General features: G+C 36.5%; 1 protein-coding gene across 1 annotated transcript in view; it reads left to right on the forward strand.

The window, feature by feature from the left end:
* Positions 1-23,137, forward strand: part of TP63 (tumor protein p63) — a 226,063-nt gene that overhangs the window by 120,407 nt on the left and 82,519 nt on the right. The window contains exon 4 of the mRNA XM_019667925.1: positions 22,806-23,060. Within this exon, the coding sequence (XP_019523470.1) occupies positions 22,806-23,060 (255 nt within the window). The remainder of the gene's footprint in view (positions 1-22,805; positions 23,061-23,137) is intronic.

Raw genomic sequence — 23,137 nt, forward strand, 5'->3', positions numbered from 1 at the left:
GATATAAAATGGAGTTATTGAGACTGGTACGTTATAAAGATGGCATGCCAAATCATAGAGAAAAAATATTTAATAAAATGATCAGGATAAAGTTATCTATTTTGATGGCAAGTGGTTTTTCATTTGTTACTCATACCAAAATAAATTCCAGAGAGTTAAAAGAGTTTCATGTAAAAAATTTTAAAAGCCATAATAATACCAGATGATAATTGTTGAAGAATTTTATAATGTTGGGCTGGGAAAGACCTTTCAAATTAAGTTTGAAAAACAATGTCATAAGAGGAAAGTAGAATGTAGAAAAAAATTAGGATTCATATACCAAAAAGAAACCACAAAACCAGATACAAGCCTGAGAGACCAGACACACACACACACACACACACACACACACACACACACACACAGCAGGAAAATATTTGCAGCAATTATGATAAGGGGTTAATATCTTTCATATACAAAGAACTCTTACATAAGTAACTGTTAAGAAGGATATTTAACAAAATGTTAACGGTGTTATTTGAGGAAAGCATACATGTTATCCTATATCTTGAGCAACTTCTACATCCAACACATTGGGTTTATAGCAGTGTCATCTTCATCCATGGGGCAGTGCTGACATCTAATTCTGAGGCTGTGAGCTTTGAAAAATCTGAGGGAAATGTCTGAGAATAGAAAGTTATGAGCTGTAAATAGAGTTTTTCTGACTCCTAAGGTCTTGGGAAACCAACTTAAAGGCTTTGGGTTTGTGTATTTATCTGCAAAAAAAGGATAATAATACTTACCACTAAGTTGTTATGAAAATTAATACACGTTACGAAACCTTTGAGATTCAAGGATAAACATTGTTTTGTGGCGAGTGCAGTAAATAGCCTTCTGCTTAAATAAATGCATGATATTTAAAGCAGGTATTCACATTAATTCTGAAATTAATCATTATCCAATGTATTTTAGTTAGCTCTTTTATGGCAATGTTTGTGCTAAATTCAAATTTAAATAGATTATTAACTAATTTTTGTTGTTTTGAGGATATCGGTTTTTATTATTATTATTAGTTTCAGGTGTATAAAACAATGCAATAGTTATCCTTTTCACCCCTTACAAAGTGACAACCCCCCTCCCCCATCCACTGCCCCTTCACTCCCAATATCATACATATTTATTACAATTCCATTGACTCCATTCCCACACTATACTCCACATCCCGTGACTATATATGTATTAAATTATAGTTGACATATCATATTATTCAATGGCAGCTTCAATGTACAGTGCAGTGGTCAGGCCTCTATACCGTCCATGAAGTGGTCTCCCTAACAAGACATGCGTCCATCTGGCCCCCTAAAAACTATTTACAACATTATTGATTATATTCCTCAAGCTCTCTTTTCTATCCCTGAGGTCATATTGTAGTTACCCGTTTATATTGTCTCGTCCCTTCCTCTTATTGTCTCGTCCCTTCCTCTTCTCCCTCATTCCCACCCCCTCCCAACTAGCAACCCTCAGTTTTTCCTCTGTGTCTCTGAGACTATTTCTGTTTACGTTACTCATTTATTCAGTTCTTTAGATTCCACATATAAGTGAGATCATATAGCATTTGTCTTTCTCTGACTGACTTATTTGTGAGGATATCTTAAAGAAAAAAAAAAAAAAGAATAACCCACGAGTTCTCCCCCTAACACATTATACCTTTTCCTTTGTGTCATTTAAGTGATTTACTATCTGTGCAACTTGATTGCTTCATTTATACAGTCCAGAGATGAGCAAATTAAGATACAAATATTCAAGTAAAAAGAAAAATGTGACTAATCCTTTCAATCGCTTCTGTGGATTCTGGACAGAGACTCTTATCTTTGCAATGCTCTTTAGAAATCATTTAGTTCTGCCCCTCATTTCATAAATGAGGAACCTGAATCCAGAGTTGTTAAGTAACCTGCCCCAAGGGCACAGCGCTAGCTAAAGGTAAAACTTGGAACAGAGCCTGACCTCCTAGTAACTTCTCTAAGCCCCTGTCTAGAGCTCTTTTCCCTCGACTACCCAAAATATTGCATCTTATATAGAAGATATATATGTCTTAGATTTTGTCCATAATCTTGGTAGGTATGTTAGACAGAGACCATAGTCAGGCTTGATTGAGCTTAAGGCTGAGGTGGTAGATAGATTTGACTCTAGTCCATCACATCCTAATGGGAATCTTTTGACTTTGTGAAAGATGAAATTTATTTACATTTTGATAGAATATCACCAAGAGTTGAGACTGTGAACCCTAGATTTCAAGGTTCAGATGGGCACACTACCCCACTAGTGTAAAAAAAGAATCCAATAATGACTTTCTGGGCAGTTTTGCTAACTAATGGAGTTTGCTCTAAATCATTGATTCCCTAGCCTGATACATTCAGACCTGCTTAGTGGGCTGTATAAAATACAGATATGGGGACCACATTTCTGGAGAGTCAGATCCCGAAATCTGTTTTTAAAAAACACCCGGAATGAGTCTCAGGATCACCCAGTTTTTGAACAACTGGAATAGAGCATAGTTCCAAGGAAGTGACCATCTGCCTTCCACCTTTGATCCTGAAGCTGTAGGTAGTGTAGAATTTAAATACACAGTACAAATAATTACACTGCATTTTGTAAAGTTGTTTTTGGGGGTTTTTTTGTTTGTTTGTTTTTTTGCCTTGTAGTCAGTGCTCCTTTTGTTAATTACAGGTAGTAAGAGGTCATCTTCACAATATTCCAGTCAGGAAATGAATATTATGTCTGATATAAATTTATAGTGTTACAATATGTTGTCATATTCTTGGACCCTTGAGATCAAATGATGTGACCCTTGAGATCAAATAATATTTAATTGCAGAAAAAATGAATTTTTCTGCAATTAAATATTACCCCAAAGATCACATAATTCTTTACATATATGCATTTTATAGAAGTAGAAGAGGAGGCAAATCCAAGATGATGGATATATTTGTACACTTTATTTCTAAAGTTTATATACTAATCTATTCTGGCTTCTAATTTTCTTCTAATCTTCTTCTAATTTTTAGAAGAAATCTGAATATTCACTTGTAGGTAAGTTGGCCAAGTGTAACTTGCAGGCAAGACAGAGGATATGGGCTTCCTGAGTTGGAGATGGGGGGTGATGTTTAGATATAAACCTAACTGAATTACATAGAATACTCAGCAGTATGTGAGTATTTTAGTGACTCACACAGTAACCATCAGGGTGAGTTTCATCCTCACTAAATCATGGTAACCAAAGCCAGATTCTACATGCATATTCTTAAGTATTTATATAAATATATTTTTAAGGCAAAAGCTAATTGGTCTCTCGCAGTTTAAGAATTAGTTTTTCTACTAGTAAGTTATTACCTGTTTATAGAAAAATATATTATCTTTGAACAGTAATAAAACCTAAATGCAATAGAGAAAATAAATATTCAAATAGATAAGCTATTGAAATGACTCCATGTCTCCAGAAATAGTGATAGAAATAAGCAGGTTTTTGGGTTTTTTTTAAGGGCTTTAAAAAAAATGGGCACATTTCCCAGATTTGTATTTCCTGTACATAATATGGATGTTTGTTTGTTTTTACAAGTTAACGGGACCAATGGTTTAAATTGTTATTGAAGCAAGCTTTGAAAAATCAAGTGGCTTATCTTGGCATAGTTTTGTATGAAACCACTGGCATTTCTCTGGGGAGAATAAGTTGAAAACATTTCAGCTATCAGGCAGTGGTTTTTAATTTTTATATCGAGGATATAAATCATGGATTTGTGTACTTTCCACTAATTTCTAACTGTGTGCAATCATTTTTGAAACTCCACATTTAGGTTAAAAAAAATAAATAACCCTTCCAAAAGCATTATCTGAAGTTTTACTTTTCAGTTGCAAAGTGTAAAATAACTTTCTGAAATGGCTCTGTAAGTCCTGGTGTTGGTATGACTTGTGGTTTGTTTGGGGAGATTTTTTTGTTTTTAGGAGGGAGTGCACTTTCTTAAGAAAGAGACAAGGGAAAGTTTTACCTGTCTGTCTCCCCCGTTTTCTTTTTTTTTTTTTCCTCTTTCTTTCTTTTTCTTTAAAGATTGGTGATAAGGAATTCTAACTACTTAATGAGATGGGAGAGGCCTCACTCCATTGGAGTGGAGGAGTCCAGGTGGAAGTTGATGGATTGGACAGGTGAAGTGAAGAGTCCCGCCCCCTCATGCCTATAGTTGGGTATATATTAGGGAACCTAAAATTATGTACAGAGACAGAAAGAGAGAGAGAGGGACTTGAGTTCTGTTATCTTCTTAGTAGATTCCTATTGTAAGGGTCTCAGAGGGGGTGGGGGGGTTGGCAAAATCCTGGAGCCAGAAGAGAGGACAGCGGCATTGATCAATCTTACAGCTAACATGTTGTACCTGGAAAACAATGCCCAGACTCAATTTAGTGAGGTAAGGATTTTAGATTTTAGCTCTCCATTTAGAGATGTTTTTTTGATTTTTGTATTGTAAATAAAAGCTTACATATTTGTGGTTCTCGGTCACCCAACATAAAGTTTTTACAAACTGTATGTAGCAATCTTCTTTTCTTGGTTAATGTTTTCTGTTGTGATGGTAAGATTTTGACACTTTAAGTAGAATATGAAAAAGTAGGAGAAAAGAAAATTTTGTGGGTGGCGTTATGTATTTGAAAAACCTATTCAGGAGTTTATAAAGTCACTTTTTATAAGAACAAAGTAAGAGAGCAGATCACATTCTGCTAGATACATCGAAATGACTCCTCTGTTGAGTATTCACATACTAGTAAGACCTATTAGTTGACTGTGTCTTAACTCAGTTAAATTCTCAGCTCTATCTCCAGGCTTCATCCCAAAAGCAAATGAAGCTTTTGATTTATTTTTTCAAAATAATTAGGTGAGCTTTTTAAAGCCATCTTCTTTTTGAATTCTATCAATCCAGAGACTCATCTAAATCCTGAGGGGGTTTCACTAATGTCTCTATTGTCTGATAATTAACTTATACTTTCACTGTGTAATGAAAAAGTTATTCTGGAGTGATGCATTATTATTAAATATTTATATATGCATACATGTAAATATGTATTATAGCATGTAGGATTTTATTTAGGGAATTGATGATTTGCCTCTCTGATCTCTCCTCGACCAATTTATCTCAGTAATTGAAGTCGCTGGGCAAAGGTATAAGAAAAAACTCCTGAAGAGACTGTAAGACTTTGAGGAAGTTTCCTAAGGTTGAGGGAGGTCTAACAACAATATTAGTTTACATTCCTCAGAATAGGGCAGCTGTGTTGACACTAATCGCATTGGGGGGGAAGAGGGGGTGTGCGGTGTGGAGAGAGCGAGTTCAGTGTTTCGGATGAAAATGCTTGCAGGTAAATGCTTGGAAAAGAAGACAGGAGTGCTCCAATCGAGCTCCTTAAAAAATCAAAACAAAGTACACGGCAATCTGGTGCAGACAATGAAGGGTAGAATCCAGCAAAGGGCAGCAAAGCAGGGCCCACACTGTCATATTGACCATGCTATTGTCTAGACACCTGAGCTGTGCAAATATAACAGGGGAAATATCAAGTTATCTAATGAAGGAAAAGGAAGTGCCGATTTTCCTTTAAAACATGCAGCAGGCTGACTTGTCCTCAGTGGAGAAACTTGAGTTTCTTGTTTTACTTTATTATTGAAAGGTAGTTTAAAATGTTACTAAACAATAAAAAAAAAATCGAGGTAACTTTTAAGATTCTCTTGTTTCTATTTGATCCAATGTTATCTAGTTTTAATCATTACAAAAATGATTCGTCGGCCGTATCATATCTGACTTTGTGTTTGTTCATGAGCTATTTGACACACAGTATTTACAAGCAGGCTAAGATTTGACTTTAGTGTCTGAGTATAATGGGGTAGAAGCAAATGTTGGTTTAGCGATATCTATAAGAAAAGTATAAAGCTGACACGAAGTAGAAAGAAATGGTTATTTCTCATGAAAGGAAAAAAATACATAGATGTTGCGGTTAGAAGATATCTATAAGAATTATTGACTTTTATGGAGATAGAAGATTCACGCTGTATGTGGGAGTATGATGAAAGAAAATACCTGTACATGGGTTTGAGTTTTTAAAAATTTTAGGTAAGTGTGTAGTCAGGGGTTAAAAAAGGCAACAGTTGTCTGTTTTCTGTTGGAATGCTGCTAATGTACATAGACGGATATCAATGAAAAAAAATATGGCTGAATTTCTCTACTTTCCTGCATCTTTTTGTATATTGCCGCCATGAATGCCGTATCCATCTGCCAGTCTGTGTACTATGTATTATTTTCAGGGCTTGATTTCTATAATATTTTTAAGAACAGCTTTCTTTTCTGTATAGGGTTATGTTTAGTCCTCTGTAAAAATGCAGTTCTACATCTGAGTATATGTAATGCCTGGGAGCACATGGGTCTGAGAACCGTGAAACTAAATACAAAAGCTATAACATTCTGGGACTCACCTTAAGGTAACATTTATTAGGAATTATCAATACAGAAACAGCAATCTACTGTTATCACATATGAGTTGTTAAGAATTGGTCGGATTAAGAAAAGGCACGTAACTCCCTATGAGAATGAAAATTATTTTTAAACCAGAATCCATTCTCTGACTTCAAAATAACTTTTAAATGTAATATGACAGTAACGTCTTTGGGTTGATAACTCAAAAACAGTATAAGAACACCGTTCCTTCTCTACTCCCTTTTCCACACCTTTCATATTCTTTTCCGAGATACAGAGCTGGATTTGGGGACGCTATTAAAGAATAAGAAAGGGTCCGGAAGGGAGGAGAACACAGGGCAGGATGTAACAGGCAGGGCTTAAGGTTCCACCCTTGGGTTACAATGGAGAGGCCTCAAGCTATCACCACTCCAGTGTGCCAGGCTTGGAATGACACAGCCTCTGGGACTGGTCTCAGACTTGGAGAGAAAGGCTCAAAAGAAAGGAAATTCTTCACAGATTAAGTTTTAGTTCAACTTTCTTGCCAAAAATACTGAGCTCTGTGTGTGTGTGTGTGTGTGTGTGTGNAGAGAGAGAGAGAGAGAGAGAGAGAGAGAGAGAGAGAGAGAGAGAGAGCCTCTTAAACTCCTCTCTAGAAGGGCATTTTTATTAAAAATTCCCATACAGGGTTCTAGATGAAGAGGGAAATGTGCTTGGTGACTGGGTTACAGTACTCTACAACTAAATAGGACTTCAAGGCTAGGGTATTGAAATACCTGTCTTTAGAAGTTGAGATTAATGATCTTTCTTTCTGTAGTTTAGAGAGCTATAGGTGTATAAATGAGGCCTGTTTACGTAACCTTTTTTCTGTTTAATACCAAGGAGAGATAGAATACACTCAAAAAATGGCTGCTGTGATTAATTGTAGATGCTCCAAAAAAGTTTCTGTAAAGAACTGATGTGCAAATATAGTTGAGAACAAACAGAAAAGCTCTAAGGAAGCAGTATAAGCTGTCAGAGTCCAGGTGATTGCCATAATGGTCCTCTAGGCCTGCATGGTCAAGAGCAATAGTCTTTCCTGTCCCCATACTGTTTCCAAGGTCTGAATCATACTTTTTCCATGGGTGTGATTTTTCTTTTAATAGTTAATAAACATATTAGCTTAAGCTTTCCCATGTTGTGCTTCTGAGATGTTCAACATCTCAGGTAAAAACGCAGCAGGTAAGAAGCAGAGGCTGCAGGTTTGATTCAGGTGTCACCCAGGCTGTGTTCCTCACTCCATGCTGCAGCCTTAGATTATACTTCGTGTTTTACAACTGGTTGCCCTCAAGCCCAGAGGGGACTGGGAGAAAGAGATCTTAGATCACAGATCATGGCCCATACCTTCCTTCACTACTATTGGAAAAATGAGTGGTGGTAATAAATCACTTATCCTTTACCTCGATAAGGAAAAAAGCATGTTTGGCTTGGTTTGTTTTTTAGAAGAGCAGTGATCCTCAACGGGGGTGTGGAGAGTACAGTAGGAAGCATGAATGAATGCCTGTGTTAGCTACAGCAACCCAAAAAATGCCAGTGCTCTTTCATCATCACACATACATTTTCTAAATGAAAGTTGCTAAAATTTTCTTGGACAAGGAGCATATACTAAATTTAGATTCTATATTTTTCCTGTTAAGGGAGTAGACGTCTGAGGTCATGAGATTTTATGTTTATCAAGGAAGAATGTGGGTCAAACAGTTGAGAAATATGTTACCACAGGCGTACCCAAGCTTTCTTTGAGGTGATAAGATTTTTTGGGGTGGGACCTGAGCTGGTGGGATAGAAGGGAAAAGGTAAAAAATCCTCCTTTCATAATAATATTATGAAATTAAACTGTATCCTTTGTGAAATACATTTTTAACTTTTGTTTTATGTTGATAAATAAGGAAGAGCAAACAGACACCAAAAAGACATCTCAGTGAAAAAAAACTTGGGTATTGCCATTAAAGTCTAGCTATTTTGAAGATAAAAATGTTTCCAAGCCTAATAGACTCATAATTTTCCTTCAAATGTTTGATGAGAAAAAAATCAGATGACTGAGGTATCATTATTGTCCAGTGCCAATTTAGTGGACTGAGTTGCCTGTGAAGGGTATCTGATAGGATAGTGGATTTCATTTCTGGAAGAGAATGAATTTAGGCATCGAGGTAAAACAGTTGATCCAAAAGTTAAACTGTAAATTATCGTATTTCCCCATGTATAAGACACACCCTTTTTTGAAAAATGTGGGGTCTAATAACTGGGTGCGTCTTATACAGTGGTTGTATGAGCGCAAAAACAAGCGTGAAAAAAGCGGGAAATGCAAGTAAAAAAAATCTACAGCCACTGTATAAGATGCACCCAGTTTTTAGACCCTAATTTTTTCAAAAAAGGGTATGTCTTATACATGGGGAAATATGGTATAGTCCCAGTCTTTTTTTATGAACATATTTTGGAGGCACAAGAAAATAGTGACTAGTGACTTATTATACTTTTATATATTTATATTTTATATGTTTATATAAAAATACTTTTATATTTATATACTTTTCTAAATATTTTATAATTTTCACTTAAACCTCAAGTGAAGTTGTAATATTCATGAATAGTAGTATTGAGGGGGAGGAACTTAGGTTAGAAGACAGACTGATTTACTCTTTTTAAAAAATATTTACTGAGCATCAGCTCCATATAAGATGGTACATAGGCTATAAAAATGAGTAAGAACCAGTTCCTACCCCAAGAATTGTATAGCTCATAGGGGGAATGGATATCTACAGTCATAACAGAGGCTAGATCTTCAGTGTCATATGAGAAGTGTGAGCAAAATAATATAAAGGTCAAAGAAAGACAGTACCTTGAAACAGGAGGATTGAGAAAGTCAACATGTATATGTGGGATGTAGCTGTACTTGGAAGGAGAGGTTGTTCTAAGTCCTAGAAATGTAAGAGGGAGTGAGAATTTCAGGTGAAGAAAAAAGCATCAGCAGAGGTATGGAGTGGGGGCGGTGAATGCTGGTGTGCTCAGAAATATTAAATAGTTCAGATGGACTAGAAAGTATGAGAGAATTAGGAAATAAAGTTAGAAGTGTAGGATCAAGTGGGATCATGGTGGGTCATACACATCTTATATAGTAGCGATGATAAGCCATGGGAGGATTTTGCACAGAGCAGTGGTGGAACGGGGCCTGTACTAGGGTGCAATTGGAGAGGATAAACGGCTTTGCTCAAGACTGCCCAGAAATATAAACCCAGTTCTCTCTGCATTGCACATTGGCTGCCTGTTTTGCAAGAATATCCATTACTTTTCTGGGACCTTTGATAGGGTAGAAATGGATTGTTTCTAAAGTTTCCTATGGCTGATGTATTCCCTGCCTATAGCTCTCTTTAATAGCTATGGCCCATAAGCCAAGTTGGGAACCCTTAGTCTTGGTTTGTCCTTTTTTTATGTAATTACGTTCTATTCAAATATAATTATAAATAGCACCACTTTCACTTTCAAAAGTGTTCAAGTTACAAGACAAAGTATATGGCCGTCCTATAAACAAAGGCCCCACTCTTTAGTTCATTATTTCCCCCTTACTCCATAATGAAAAAGTAGTATAAGTTTGGGTGTAAACCAGTTAAAGTGATTTTGCCATCTCAGCCACAAACCATTTAGATTGTTTCCCCCACGAAAATGAGCATTTCCTTACAACCCAACACTTACAGCGCTAATTAAGTATAGTCATGGTGCGAGGCACCGTAAGGAAAGCAGAAATTACGAAGTTGCAGCCACTGGCCTCCAAGCATTCACAATCCCAGAGAGCATATAAAATGTTCATAAGTGACTCCGGTATAAAAGACACTGAAAGATAAGGCACATTTTGGTAAGAGACACCAAAAGTTCTCAAAGACAGTAAAATGGCTTCAAACTGTTCATGACTAAGGTCATATTTCACATAGTTTGAAGATCAGAATTTAGCCGGGGGTGGGGCCAGAGGGAGGAGGGGAAGAAGGTCATTCTGTGTAGAGGGTAGAAAAAAATGAATAAAAATACAAGGAGAACTGCACAGGACCAGATAAAAGAGCATGATGTATTGATTTGGAAAGAGAATGTTGATTTAAACACTGATCTGTATTGAATATGTCAAAATGGAAAGATTTTGTAGAAACAACAACAAAAGGTGATACGGGCTTTTATCTCAGTAGGAGCTAGAACCCATGCGTATTTCAAAAGCATGGGCCAGTGTTCAGAATTCAAGATTGAAAACTTTGTCTGTGTGCTCCAGGGATGGCAGGTGGCATTAAGCAGGGAGGGAGAAGAATTAGCCCAAAGGATTGCTTGGGTTAAGTAAAGCTGAACTTTTCCTGTTCTCATTCCTTAGACTTCTATTGAGACAGATAAGGTGCCTTACCCTTATAGGGATTCCGTATTTACATTTTTAAATCAATCAAATCTGGGAACAAAATCCAGACTGATTCTCCATGTTAACTAGTATCAACTTTATTTATTAAATAGTCATCTTAGAATCGGGGCAAGAAAACCTTGTTCTGTGGTCACTGCTGTAAATGCAAATAGTAATCCTGGAGCTAAATGTGACACAATATACCAAGTTTGACATTTGTCCAGAAATGAGAATTTCCAGTTCTAGTTAGAAAATGATAGAGCAGAAGCAAATATGAATATCCCATTTAAGAAACAAACAACCTCTGAAATTAAACCAAATAAAAAGCCACAGCAACAAAAATCATGATCTTGGCATTTCAAATATTTAAATCTTTGCCACAAATTTTTCAAATTTCATTTCATACAAGGATACGCATTTGTATTTAAGATTTGAATATACCATAAATATTGAGGGAAGACATGTGTTCACCCATACTAATATCCTCTCCTTCCACAACCTCCTTCATTACTTCCATTTCACCCAAGAAGAAAATGTAGGCAATTAAAAAAATAATAGTGGGTTAAGAAAGGGTAGGTTCATGGGGAAGGAAATTGACTTAATTTAAGGTCAAAAGAAGTGAGTTGGAGGGAGAACTGGGCTCCAGGATAAAGAAGGCGATGTCCAAGCTTGTAGCTCATTCCTTCTTCTATCTTACCAACCGAATCCTCCACTTGCATAAAGTGTATGTGGAAAATGATCAAATATTAGTATGTGATTGTCCTGCTTTTAACTCTGTGCAGCTATTACAGGAAGCAATCAATATCCACAAATATCACATTGCTATAAAACCTCCTTTGCAGAAATAAGCAGTTAAATGAAGTTATAAAGTCTTTCAGAAACAGTACTTTATACTTCATCGTTTTTAATTGTCTTATTTGGACTGATACTATAGCATATCTATACTATTCAAGAAGCAGTCCTTAATATCTTCTGAAAAAAAATTGGAAAATTATCGCATGTTTGATAATGACTAAATTTATACATTCTACACTCTAAGTTTCTTTTCCAAAGACAAACTAAAATAAAACTGTCCTGAAGATTGAAGCTAAGATGGCTTCATAGGGTAATATTCACCTGTCAACTTAAAATTAAGTGACTAGTGTTCAGATAAAGCCCATGCTGGTTCTAGGTGAGGGAATAACTGGCCAGACTGAAACATTTTGGGAATGATAGTAGATGTGTGTAGAGTGTAAATTGATATCTCATGCAAAACTTGTGATCTGAATTGCATCTTGTCTGTGGTTCTTAAATGGAAAGAAAAAATTTCCTTATAAAAGCTGAAAGAGGGAATTTTGAGTCAAACTGTGGTGTGTTGCCAGAAGCAGAAATTTATGAAACACTCTCGTCAGCTCTTCTGGAAACACTACAAAAGAAATAGTTCTACTTTCTTATTGGTGCTAAAGCCACTAATAGATGCAGTTTAGTATAATACCCTGATGAGAATTCCCACCCCCAAAGTGAGCTTGCCTTGGGAAGAACTCTGTACAGGCATTTTCTTTTTCCTTTTAAGCTTGTGCAAAACACCCAAAGGGGCCATTTCCAATCCAGGCAGTGATCTTTCTCAAGTTGATTCTTTCTCAGATCACAGAGACAATGGGAATATGCCCTGTTTACTCAAATCAGCCTGGATTAGTGTCACTCTATTGATGGAGTCAGAATTAAAAGGAAAACCATTACCCGCTCAAAGGGCAACATCAGATGTTTTGAGAATGGCTTGATTACTTTTAAATAAACCATGTGAGACTCTGTCACCAGAATAAGGTTGAGGACTCTACGAGATAGACAGAGAGACTGGTAACTCTGGGTGAAGTAGAATGCTCTCGATAAGCCTTAGGCCTGGGAAGTCATTTCAATAGACAATTCCAAAGAGTTTGAAAGGCTGAAATTCGGAACACTGAATTTTCAGAGAAGATACTTTTCCTGCCTTCTTTCTAGACTCAACTCCCCCCCCCCCAAAATATATCTATCCCAGGTCAAATCCCTGCCAGCTTTTAATACTCTTCTGGGGTGCTACTTCGCTCTTAAATATTTATTAGGTTCCCCCATTCAGAATAACGCCTCCTTCTGAACTCTTGTGCTTCTCTGTTCCTGCCTCATTACTCTCCATGTGGCCCAGATGCCTGCTTTCTCCCCATCTCTAGACTGAAGACTCTTGGAGGGTAGAGATTGTGGGGTATGCTTGAAGAGGTATCTTCAGATAACAACATGGCTAATTGTATACACACGTACAGAAATGGCTCTTTGTAACTGACCTGTGCAAAAAGCCAAGCCATTGTGCACGTTGTACAAGCCCTGCCTTCACCTGTATGTAATGAATCACATGGTTTTCCTTGACATCTTGCAAGTCTTTTTTTTTTTTTTCTTTGTAATGAGCCAAGATATTTATTTATTTCCATTGTACTTCAAGTGGCAAGAAAGTTTTTAAAAGACAGGGCAGTTTCCTGAGTAAGGAATGATTTGGGTTTGAACAGAGGCAAACAGTGTAAAGTGTGGGCTGCTTTCACTTAATTGATTACCCATGAGGGCAGAGAATGTGTTTGATTTAAAAAAAAAAAAAAAACAACAAAACCGAACAGATTAGATTTTTATCTGGCTTTGCAGACTCATTTTAAAAGTGTTTGCTTGCTTCTTCTACACTGTTTCCTTGATTCATTTTGTCCCCTGCTTGTTTCTTGGTCATCACCAGAGATGTGGATGGTTTGCACTGGATGAATAGTTTGATCATTTGCAAACACTTTCCCCTTTTATTTTCTATGGTGTTATTACTAAAGGATAGCTGAGAAATCTTGGTCATTTTGCTCTTAAACCTGGTGTCCCAGTTTTTGGTTGTTTTTTTTTTCTGTTCAAATAAGACACTAATGAGCTGTTGGAATTATTAAGCTGATTGATTGATTGTTGCTTTCACAATGGGCTAAATAGAATGAAATGAATAGATGAGTATCTTTCAAAGTAAGGCATGTCTTCTGTATACCTGGAAATTTCAGTTTTATTTTGCAGTTAAAAGTGACAGCTGAAATGAACAGTCCAGTGTTATATAAGTCACCATGTCTAATTACAGAGCATAGTAAATAACTAAAAACTTTAATTATCTCAAATATAATGAAAAACGTAGTAATCACTGAAGAACTTGAAAAGTAAATTAGAACTCATGAAACAATGTTCCTTATTTAAATATGTGTAGCATAGTAAGACAGAAGTGTACTCGTTGTTTCATGCTTTAGTTTTCCCTTTGCAAAAACAACACTAGTGTTTCAACCTAGTGTGTGTTGTCAAGTCTGGGAAATGAAGTTATGAATTCAGACCATTTGCAAGAAATGGTTTGTAAGTAAGTCTGATAAACTACAATCTCAGTTCCTCAAAACATACATTTGTAAGCCCTTAATTATGGCATTATTCTAAACTGAATTCTGGGTAACTAGGCAGAAAATCATGGAAATTAAACAGGGAGGAACCAATTTGGTGACCTATGTACCAGAAACTAATGTTTTTCTCTAAGCTTTTTTTTTCTGGGTGGTTTCTTTCCTAAGCAACTTGCATTTGGCCACAAGCACCAATGGTAGGAAGTGAATAATTATATGACCTCAAAGATTTGAATTATTATTGCTGACCTAGATATACTAGAAACAAAATCTAGACCATCAGGTAAAAAACACTGCCTTGGCACAAAAATGTGTATGTGTTTGTTTTAAGGAAGTAGAAGCTCATTAATAAACTTCCCAGCTAGGTGTGAGCTACCAAGTATTACTCATTGCCTTGTGAGTGACAGGACTGGCTATTCTGCTACTGGTTCCCATAAAATCTGCAGCTAAAAGCACAATTTCCACCTACAGAAACAAAGCAAAACACAAAGTAAAGGTCACAAAGATTATTTGGAGATGTACTATAACATTCACCTGGCAGTAATATATAGGGAGATGAATTCAATTTGGAGACAGACTTATTTCAGCATAAAAATCAAGACTTAGTTGTGTTGGAATAAGAGTTACTTTCTGAAAGTGATTTTTAGTTTGAAAGGTTTTGCATTTATATATATATATATATATATATATATATATATATATATATATATATATATATATTGATTGATTGATTGATTTTTTATGTGCTCACAGGATATGGAGTACAGTGCAGGGAGTGCAGTCGATGGAATTGTGATATATATCTATGATATTGGGGGAGGGGGCGGTTAATTGGGGGAGAGGGGGTGGTCACTTTGTGAGGGGTAAAAAATATAACTATTGCATTGTTTTGTACACCTAAAACTAATAATAAATAAATACATAAATAAATAAATTATTTTAATAAATATTTATTGAGTACCTATTGTGTCTCAGGCACTTCCAGATATGAGATTCGGAACTAAACACGTCAGATATATTATCTCATAAATTGATGGTTTAGCAGAGAAATCCAACATTAAAAATGAATACAAATAATTTATTTCAATTATAATTATATGATGTAAAGGGAAAGTCAGAGCGCTATAACAATGTGAAACAAAGGAGAATAGCTATGTGGGCAAAGAAGACGTCTCCTGAGGGATGACATTGAAGCTAAAAGCTGCAAGATGAGTGGGGACATAGGCTACATGTGCAAAAGGCTTAAGGACTGAAGGAGTTTTTTTACTTCTGAAAAACTGAAAGAATGCCTATTTGACCTTTCTTTAGTGGGCAAAAGGAAGAGTTTCAAATAATGCAGCGTGGGCCGTTTTAAAGACTTGGAAACTTCATTCAAAAAGAATTGGAACCCACTCACTCAGTGTATTCAAGCTTAAGGGTGACATGATCAGATTAGCAGTGAATTTCAGGTGGTAACTCCAAGGAGCTCAGTCTCCAACTCTTAGCAATTACACATATTCTAGGAATGGTTAAAGTTTTATATCCTATTTTTAATGAATGGAAAACATTTTCTTTAGATATGAAAAGGCTTCCTTGCATTATGTATAACTTAGATAAAAATTTCTTGCAGAAATTTGAGTGACTGATTGACATGCAACCAGAATGGAGGTTACTTAAGAAAGCGGGTTCTCCAACCAGATTTACTGGTTTCACATTTGGGCTCTGTCACTTACTACCTTAAGCAAGTTGCTTAATCTTGTAGAGCTTCAGTTTCCTCATCTATAAAATATGTATAAAGCATAGGATAATAATGCCATCTCACTCATGAGGATTCAATGTGTAAATACATGAAACACTTGAACACTATAAGGAACCTAGTAAGGACTCAGAAAGAGTATTCATAATAGTAGTAGTAGTAGTGGTAGTAATAGCTAATACTCTTTGCATAAAGAGGATTGCATATGGATGTTAAATATCTTTCATATTTCTAAAAAATCTTGATGGTCACTCTTATTTTATTGAAATGGAGATGTTTTAAGTTTCAGGTATTGGTGAGCAAAGCTATTCCCAGTGATAAAATGTTCATCACAGTTAATCACCCCATTGCTTTAAGTCGTAATTTCTGATATGGGCTAGACAGGTACAATCAAAATTCTTTTTAAATATTTTAGACTCACTTTAAAAACCAATGAAGCATTATTGATGAGCTTCTAAAGTCACTGTGGTATGCTTTCCATATAAATGGCCTAAACTTCACTGAAGGTTTTCATTACTATTGGGTTGTCGAAAAAGTCATGACGTATTTTTCTATGTTTTTCATTGCAAAAATGCATTGTGACTTTCCCGACAACCCAATAAATACTCTCTTGTCTTAATACTACCTGCTAACTAAATCTATCAAAATAGTGATTGTCAAGGATTGAAAATGTCCTCAAAAACATTTTTGTTCCCATTTTAATAAATAACTCTTGGTCCAATTTAAAGAAACTGAAACTCTGTATATTTTTTTCTATTATCTGGATTAAAAATTACTGAATATTGAAATTATACCTTTCAGCTTTCTGCTAAGCCCAGTGCTTCCTTGGTATGTAATGGTGATGTCTGTTTCTTTCAGAATTCAGATGCTCATGATTATAACTTTGTTCATCTGTTGTTATTACTAGAAGGGAGTACTTGTGAAAATCATAGAATTTAAAGTTTGTTTTTTTCTTAATTGAGCTCTAAACAGTGTAATTTAGCTATATTTGGATCGAGTTTTAACTTCAATACATTTCACACTTGCTGGCTTTTCAAATACTAGGTCTAATATTTGTTTACATTGCTGTCCACTTGATCAGCCAACTTCATATTTATTTGTCTCACCTGCCATTGTCTGGCATTGGTGGCTTTTAGGAACCTCTCTCCTAAGTTATGGAATCTTGGTCCTCAAAGCAATCTTGCCACTTTGTTTCAGACCATAAAACATTCTAGTAAACTCTGTGTGCCTACTGTCTTTCTAGGATTGTGTGTGCTTAAATGATTTACATTTTATTAATATTTATTATAAGGTTTGAGTATATTTCACCTCCAAGCATTCACTTTTTAGGATCATTTGGACTGCAAAAGAAGTAAAAATTTACATTAACAAAATCTGGTTTTGAGAAAAATGTGATGCTGAATAAATTCTTAAGATGGAAGAAAGTATTTTGGCATTATAATACAATATCTTCTTGAACTCAAATGGAGCACTTTAAGTCAATTGTGTTTAATTCTAGGATAACACAAACTATCGTTCTTTGAGGTGACGCAGGTGGTAGAAGACTAAAACATGACAAGTATTTCTCCCTAAGGCAGTGATTGTTGAAAAGTCACTATCCTGTTGATATTTGTGGATGAAAATGTAGTACTGTCTGCTAGAGCATAATCAAATGAATGTGTTTTAAAGCCAGGGTCATGAAGAAAACTGTTTTCTTTTCCCAGAAGGAGCTTTAGAATGTTCACAAAAGCTCCTTCATGAATCCTGAGGTGAAAGGTTATATCAGCTGAGGAAACTATTATGTATGCCTGAAACATTTTAAATTCTAGGTTTGGTTGGGCAAATCTGTGTAAAGAAAAAAGGTTTTGTTTTGTTTTTTAAAGCAATCTCATAGTATTTTAAAATAGCTTGTGGATGAGGATGGTCACACCTACCAGAATGTTAGAATTGGCTCACTCTTCTATTTGATCATCAGAATCAATCTCCCTATAGAAAACCAAGACCCAGGTTGTTAAAGCACCTTGCCTAGGGGCATACAGCACATTAGTGGGAGTGTTGGGACTTAGGTCCTACATCGCCAAGTCGAAGTTCACAGTTCTTTTGCGTTACTAGGAGCCATTCAGGAATATAAAGGGTGCTGAAGAATGTTCAGTTCTCTAGCCTCATCTAACAGGCAGGCAAGGATTATAAATATAATGTATTCCAATTGAAATTTGGGCAACTAATTATTTCCTGTGACAATGGAACATTTAAATTGAGGAAAATAAATTATGATTATATATCCCAACAGTAACCTCTTCTATCCCCAATTTCACTCTCATTCCCATTTTTTATTAATCTCTTGCCATATGTTGTTGGCTATTGTTGCCATAAATTAGCTATGGCAGTCACATCTGGTAAAGAGAACTTATAAAATTTCCCACATACAGATAAATTGGAGGAGCGAGATATTCAGAAACACAAGTTATGTCTAAGTCCCTGTTTCCATTGTACTGGTCAAATGACTTGATTGGAATCCTTTTTTTGATGTTAAATTGTTTTATAGGGAGGTAAGTGCATCCTCAACTTGAAATAACCATAAACCCAGGTATGCCGTATTGAGTTTTGTTTACAGCAATATATACTGATACATTATTTCTGAGTTTATAAGAAAAAAATCCAGGCCCGTAATATATTCAGAATTTAAGATCATTAAACAATGTAATCCAGGAAAGAAAAATAAAATGAAAATAAAGTGATTGCATTTATAGGATACTTTTAAAGCAGTGACCAGTCAGGAAAAAATCTAATCTTCGATATTGTTAGTTTAATTTTAAGCATCCAAATTGAACTTTAGTGAAAAAAATAAATCCGTCTGTAGATGGCTATGAGAATTTTAAAGGACTTCTGGGTAAGAACGACAAAAAAACAAGAAAACACTCTTACTAGATTTAGCAATGGCAGTTATACTTGTTTTTTCTTAATGATGAAAGCAAGCAGTTTGAGATTCAGCCCCTGGGTATCTCTACACTTATCATGCCAGCCTCATGTTTCAGAACACCCCAGGCTGTTCTGTAATTACCTGGATATGCTAAGTCTCTGTGACCAAAGTGTGTTTCATCCTTTCTGTGATCAGATCAGCTAGTTTGTGATGAACCTAAATATATTACAGCTACAGATGTTAGTAATTTTCCTGGGTCCAGGCAGTGAGTCTTCCATTTCAAAGTTATGTTATGGAAATGAAGCAGCTGTTTGAATCCAGAGGAAACTGATTGTTTCACTTTATCAGACTTACAGTAGATATCAGATAAATTGTGTTCATTTTTTGCATTTTGTATTTTGTGAAAAGAAGGCTGTTGTTGTTTTTTTCAGGTGTAACAAGATAGATACAAAACATTTGTCATTCATTCATTCATTGACTATATAAGGTCATTCTGAAATCAAGATACCTGATGGTTAGAAAGGAACAATCTACTTCCTATTTCATCTCAAATAGTCCAATAGTTTTGTTACATAAGAAAGACATGGGATATGTGGGACCCGCATAGAGTTCTTCCAAGGGCAGTTTATGTGACTGATATAAAAATGTCATGTTCTAACTTTTGAGCCTCTTTTGTCATTATAAATAGACATTAAATTAGCATCCCAGCATATTCAAGTTCCCCTCTGTGTTTATGGAATTACTGACAGTAAAACAGGGGCACAAGTACTGCCCTCTTGACCCCAGCAGCTTCACTTAGGTGGAAAAATCAAGGACCAATATTATTCACATTCACCTGGTACAGAACTAGCTTCACAGACATGCAGAGCGTGTCATCATTGAAGAGCCCTGTACTTTGTTTAATTCTCTGCTGTCACCATTTTGGAACTCTTAATAATTTATGAACAAGAGACTCTGCATTTTGATTATGTAATGGGCCCTGAAATTATTTTGCAGGACCTGTCTGTAACACTTGTTCTTCTTGGCTGTGTTGGTCTGCCTTCTCTGCCAATTGTATGTGGTCAACACGTCCACTCTCTCTTCAAATCAAGAAATAAACAAATAAACTGTTGTTGTTCACTAAATGTTGTTTTTTTTTAATTAACTTCTAAAGTACTTTTTCCTATGGCAGGTTTATGACATTGATTTTTTAATAAAGCTATAAAAAGTATTCAAGTGGATTTCCAATAAAACAATTCTTTCTTTGGTGGATTTGTTGTTTATGTTTTAGGCTAATTAATTCAAAGTTAGTAGTGTTGGTTTTATGCTTTTTTATTTTTCAAGATGGTTGAGTATACTACTTGGCTTATGTTTATGTAAATTAAAATTTGGGAAAAATTTAAATTGAATTGTGTTTTCTCATTGTCACCTTGGATAGTAAGCAGCTTTTTGCTCAGACCTGAGAAATATAGTTACAAATTAAGGCGTTAGCTTTGGAAGCAAATCCTGTTGTTGTTAACTAAAATATTTCACCTGGAACTGTATGCAATTGAAAAATTGTGGCATTCAAAAGCATATCCATCAGCACCCACAGTGCTATTAATGACTTTCGGAATACAGTTTCTGCTTCTTTGGTGCCACCCAATATGTTCACTCCGGGGGTCTCCTTTGTGCCTCCAAAGTAAATGGAGTTTCCATTTCTCTTAAGTCCTTCCAGAAGTGCTGAGTGTTTGCTCACTGACTTTTAAAGCTGGGTCCCAAAACTTTTCTCTTTACATATATTGAAAAAGAAATTCAAAGGGCCATGTTTCTTTGTTCTCATCCAAGCCCACAATTAGCCGGAGTTCCATTCTGTGTAGCTAGAAGGAGGAGGAAAGGGGTGGCCTAACAGACATTTTACTGCCAGTGAGAAAGTGCTTCTCTGTGTTTCTTTGTCCTTCTTGTCAGGGACAGCTGCCTCCCTAATTGTACTGCTGCAGGGAAGCACGTGCCTCTGGGAGCATTATCTGATTCCTACAGGACATTCAGCAGTGCTTTGTATACTGACCCTTAACTTGAACACAAATAATATCTTTTCAACCCCCTTCCCAGGCTGTTGCCTCGGGCTTTGAAATCTTAACAGCTTTAATTTAGCCAGGGGTGTGGACACATTTGAACGTGCCTCAGGTTTTCGTTTTTTTTTCTCCCCTAGTTGTCTTACCTGCAGTTTTGCTGCACCTGTCAAGAGGGGAAGTTGGGGATGGAAGAGAGGAGAGGAATAGGAGCGATAGGAGGCAAAAGGGAGAGAAGGCGAGACAAACAGCTGCTCTTGTCAGCATGGGGATAAGTGTAAAGAGATTAATAGTTATTTGAAGAGCAAATGGGGACGTGGCATTTAGCGGTGGAATGTGAATGTATAAATGTAATGGAATGGGCATGCGACCGTTAACATTTAGACAGATGCTCTCTGGACTGAATGGAATGGCGGAGTCCATTTCTCCTCCCCACGTGAAGTGAAATATGTAAAGTTTAGTAAAATGTTTTCATTAAACGTAAAGTTTAATTCAATTATTTTTTTTCAACTGTCTGTTTCTTGGTGGGTCTGCTCTTCTCCAGCATTTTACTTAGTCTGGGACTCTCATAGTTCTGTGTCAGCCGAAGAGCCAGACGACTCACTTGCATTATAAAGTATGTACCAGAGGAGGGCCTTCCTCTTCTTGCGTTTTGTTTGGTTTCCCTTTGTTAACTTGTAGAAACAATGGGGTTTCCATGTGTCAGAAAGTTTCACAAAGGGAAATCTGTACCCTAGGATGGTTGTCCCTTCTGGAAGTGTGTCAGTTTTAACTCAGGTTTAGGAATGACTTGAATTATCTGACCAGGCTGGTAGCTGTGATGCCAATGGGCAGGGCACTGAACTCAGAGACAGAATTTTGGGTTTCAGAATCCTCGCTCTTTGGTTATTAGCCAATGCTTGAGCAAATCGCCTCCCCTCTCTGGTAGTAATATGGTAAAGTTGTTTTGAAGATGAAATGAGAAGAAACTAATATATTCTTTCCACAAACATCTTAGTGAGCACCACCTCTGTGTGCAGATCCGTTCACACAAATGCATCTGGACGAGGAGCTACATGAGCTAATGTACTTCCGAATTACATTAAATATAGAATTTTAGTCATAACTACATGACATTTGTCTTAGACGCGCTCTACTCCAGAAAAGAATAAACTGCTCCATAGAAAATGAAAAAAACATGAAAACATAGGTTGTGTTTGGATGATATATGAACATGTTAAAATATATAGTTGGCTCTTCCTGGTCCTGTGACCCATGCCTCTCCAGTCTTCATGAAACTAGCTCTTGGGAGGAAATCTTGCTATCGTGGTACAAAATTTAGAATTATAAGACTGTACAGTATATATACTCCACATACAATAATCTGATGCTTAAATCACCTTGAGAACATATCTACTAGGTGGTCTTTTTCATTTGAATACCATGGCAGACGAAAAGGAAAAAAAAAAACCCAGAAAAAAAGAGAGCAAGCAGCATTAATTAAGCATTAATTTATTTTAAAGAATTCCCAATCAGCTACTTAGTACTTGATACTTTTTGTCCTGTTTGTAAATAAGCACATATTCTACTTTCAAATGCTCTTGAGAAGACCACAGTCTCCAAAAGCTGCACATAAGAGCTGTGTGATCTGTGCAGGTCATTACAAACACACACACACACACACACACACACACACACACACACACACACACGCTCACATGCTTGAGATTTCTCTTGTTCCTAACTGTGTATCACCCATTGGCCATTTTACCTCAGATATTAAGTGTTAGGAACCTGAGGTGGAACTCTGTAGAATGCATGCACTAAATGATGCCTTTGTTTGGAGCCATGATCTGCAGCTTAAATGGTTAACTTTGGGGTTTCTGGGTGTCCTGCAGCCACAGTACACGAACCTGGGGCTCCTGAACAGCATGGACCAGCAGATTCAGAACGGCTCCTCATCCACCAGCCCCTACAACACAGACCACGCGCAGAACAGCGTCACGGCGCCGTCGCCCTATGCACAGCCCAGTTCCACCTTCGATGCCCTCTCACCGTCGCCAGCCATCCCCTCCAACACTGACTACCCAGGTCCGCACAGCTTCGACGTGTCCTTCCAGCAATCCAGTACTGCCAAGTCGGCCACCTGGACGGTAAGAGCACCAGGCGCCGATAGACATGCCCTTAAACCTGACCCCCAAGTACAAGGATTGTCTTCATGACTCCCTCC

This window comes from Hipposideros armiger, unplaced genomic scaffold, assembly GCF_001890085.2.
Source record: "Hipposideros armiger isolate ML-2016 unplaced genomic scaffold, ASM189008v1 scaffold_14, whole genome shotgun sequence".
Taxonomy (NCBI): domain Eukaryota; kingdom Metazoa; phylum Chordata; class Mammalia; order Chiroptera; family Hipposideridae; genus Hipposideros; species Hipposideros armiger.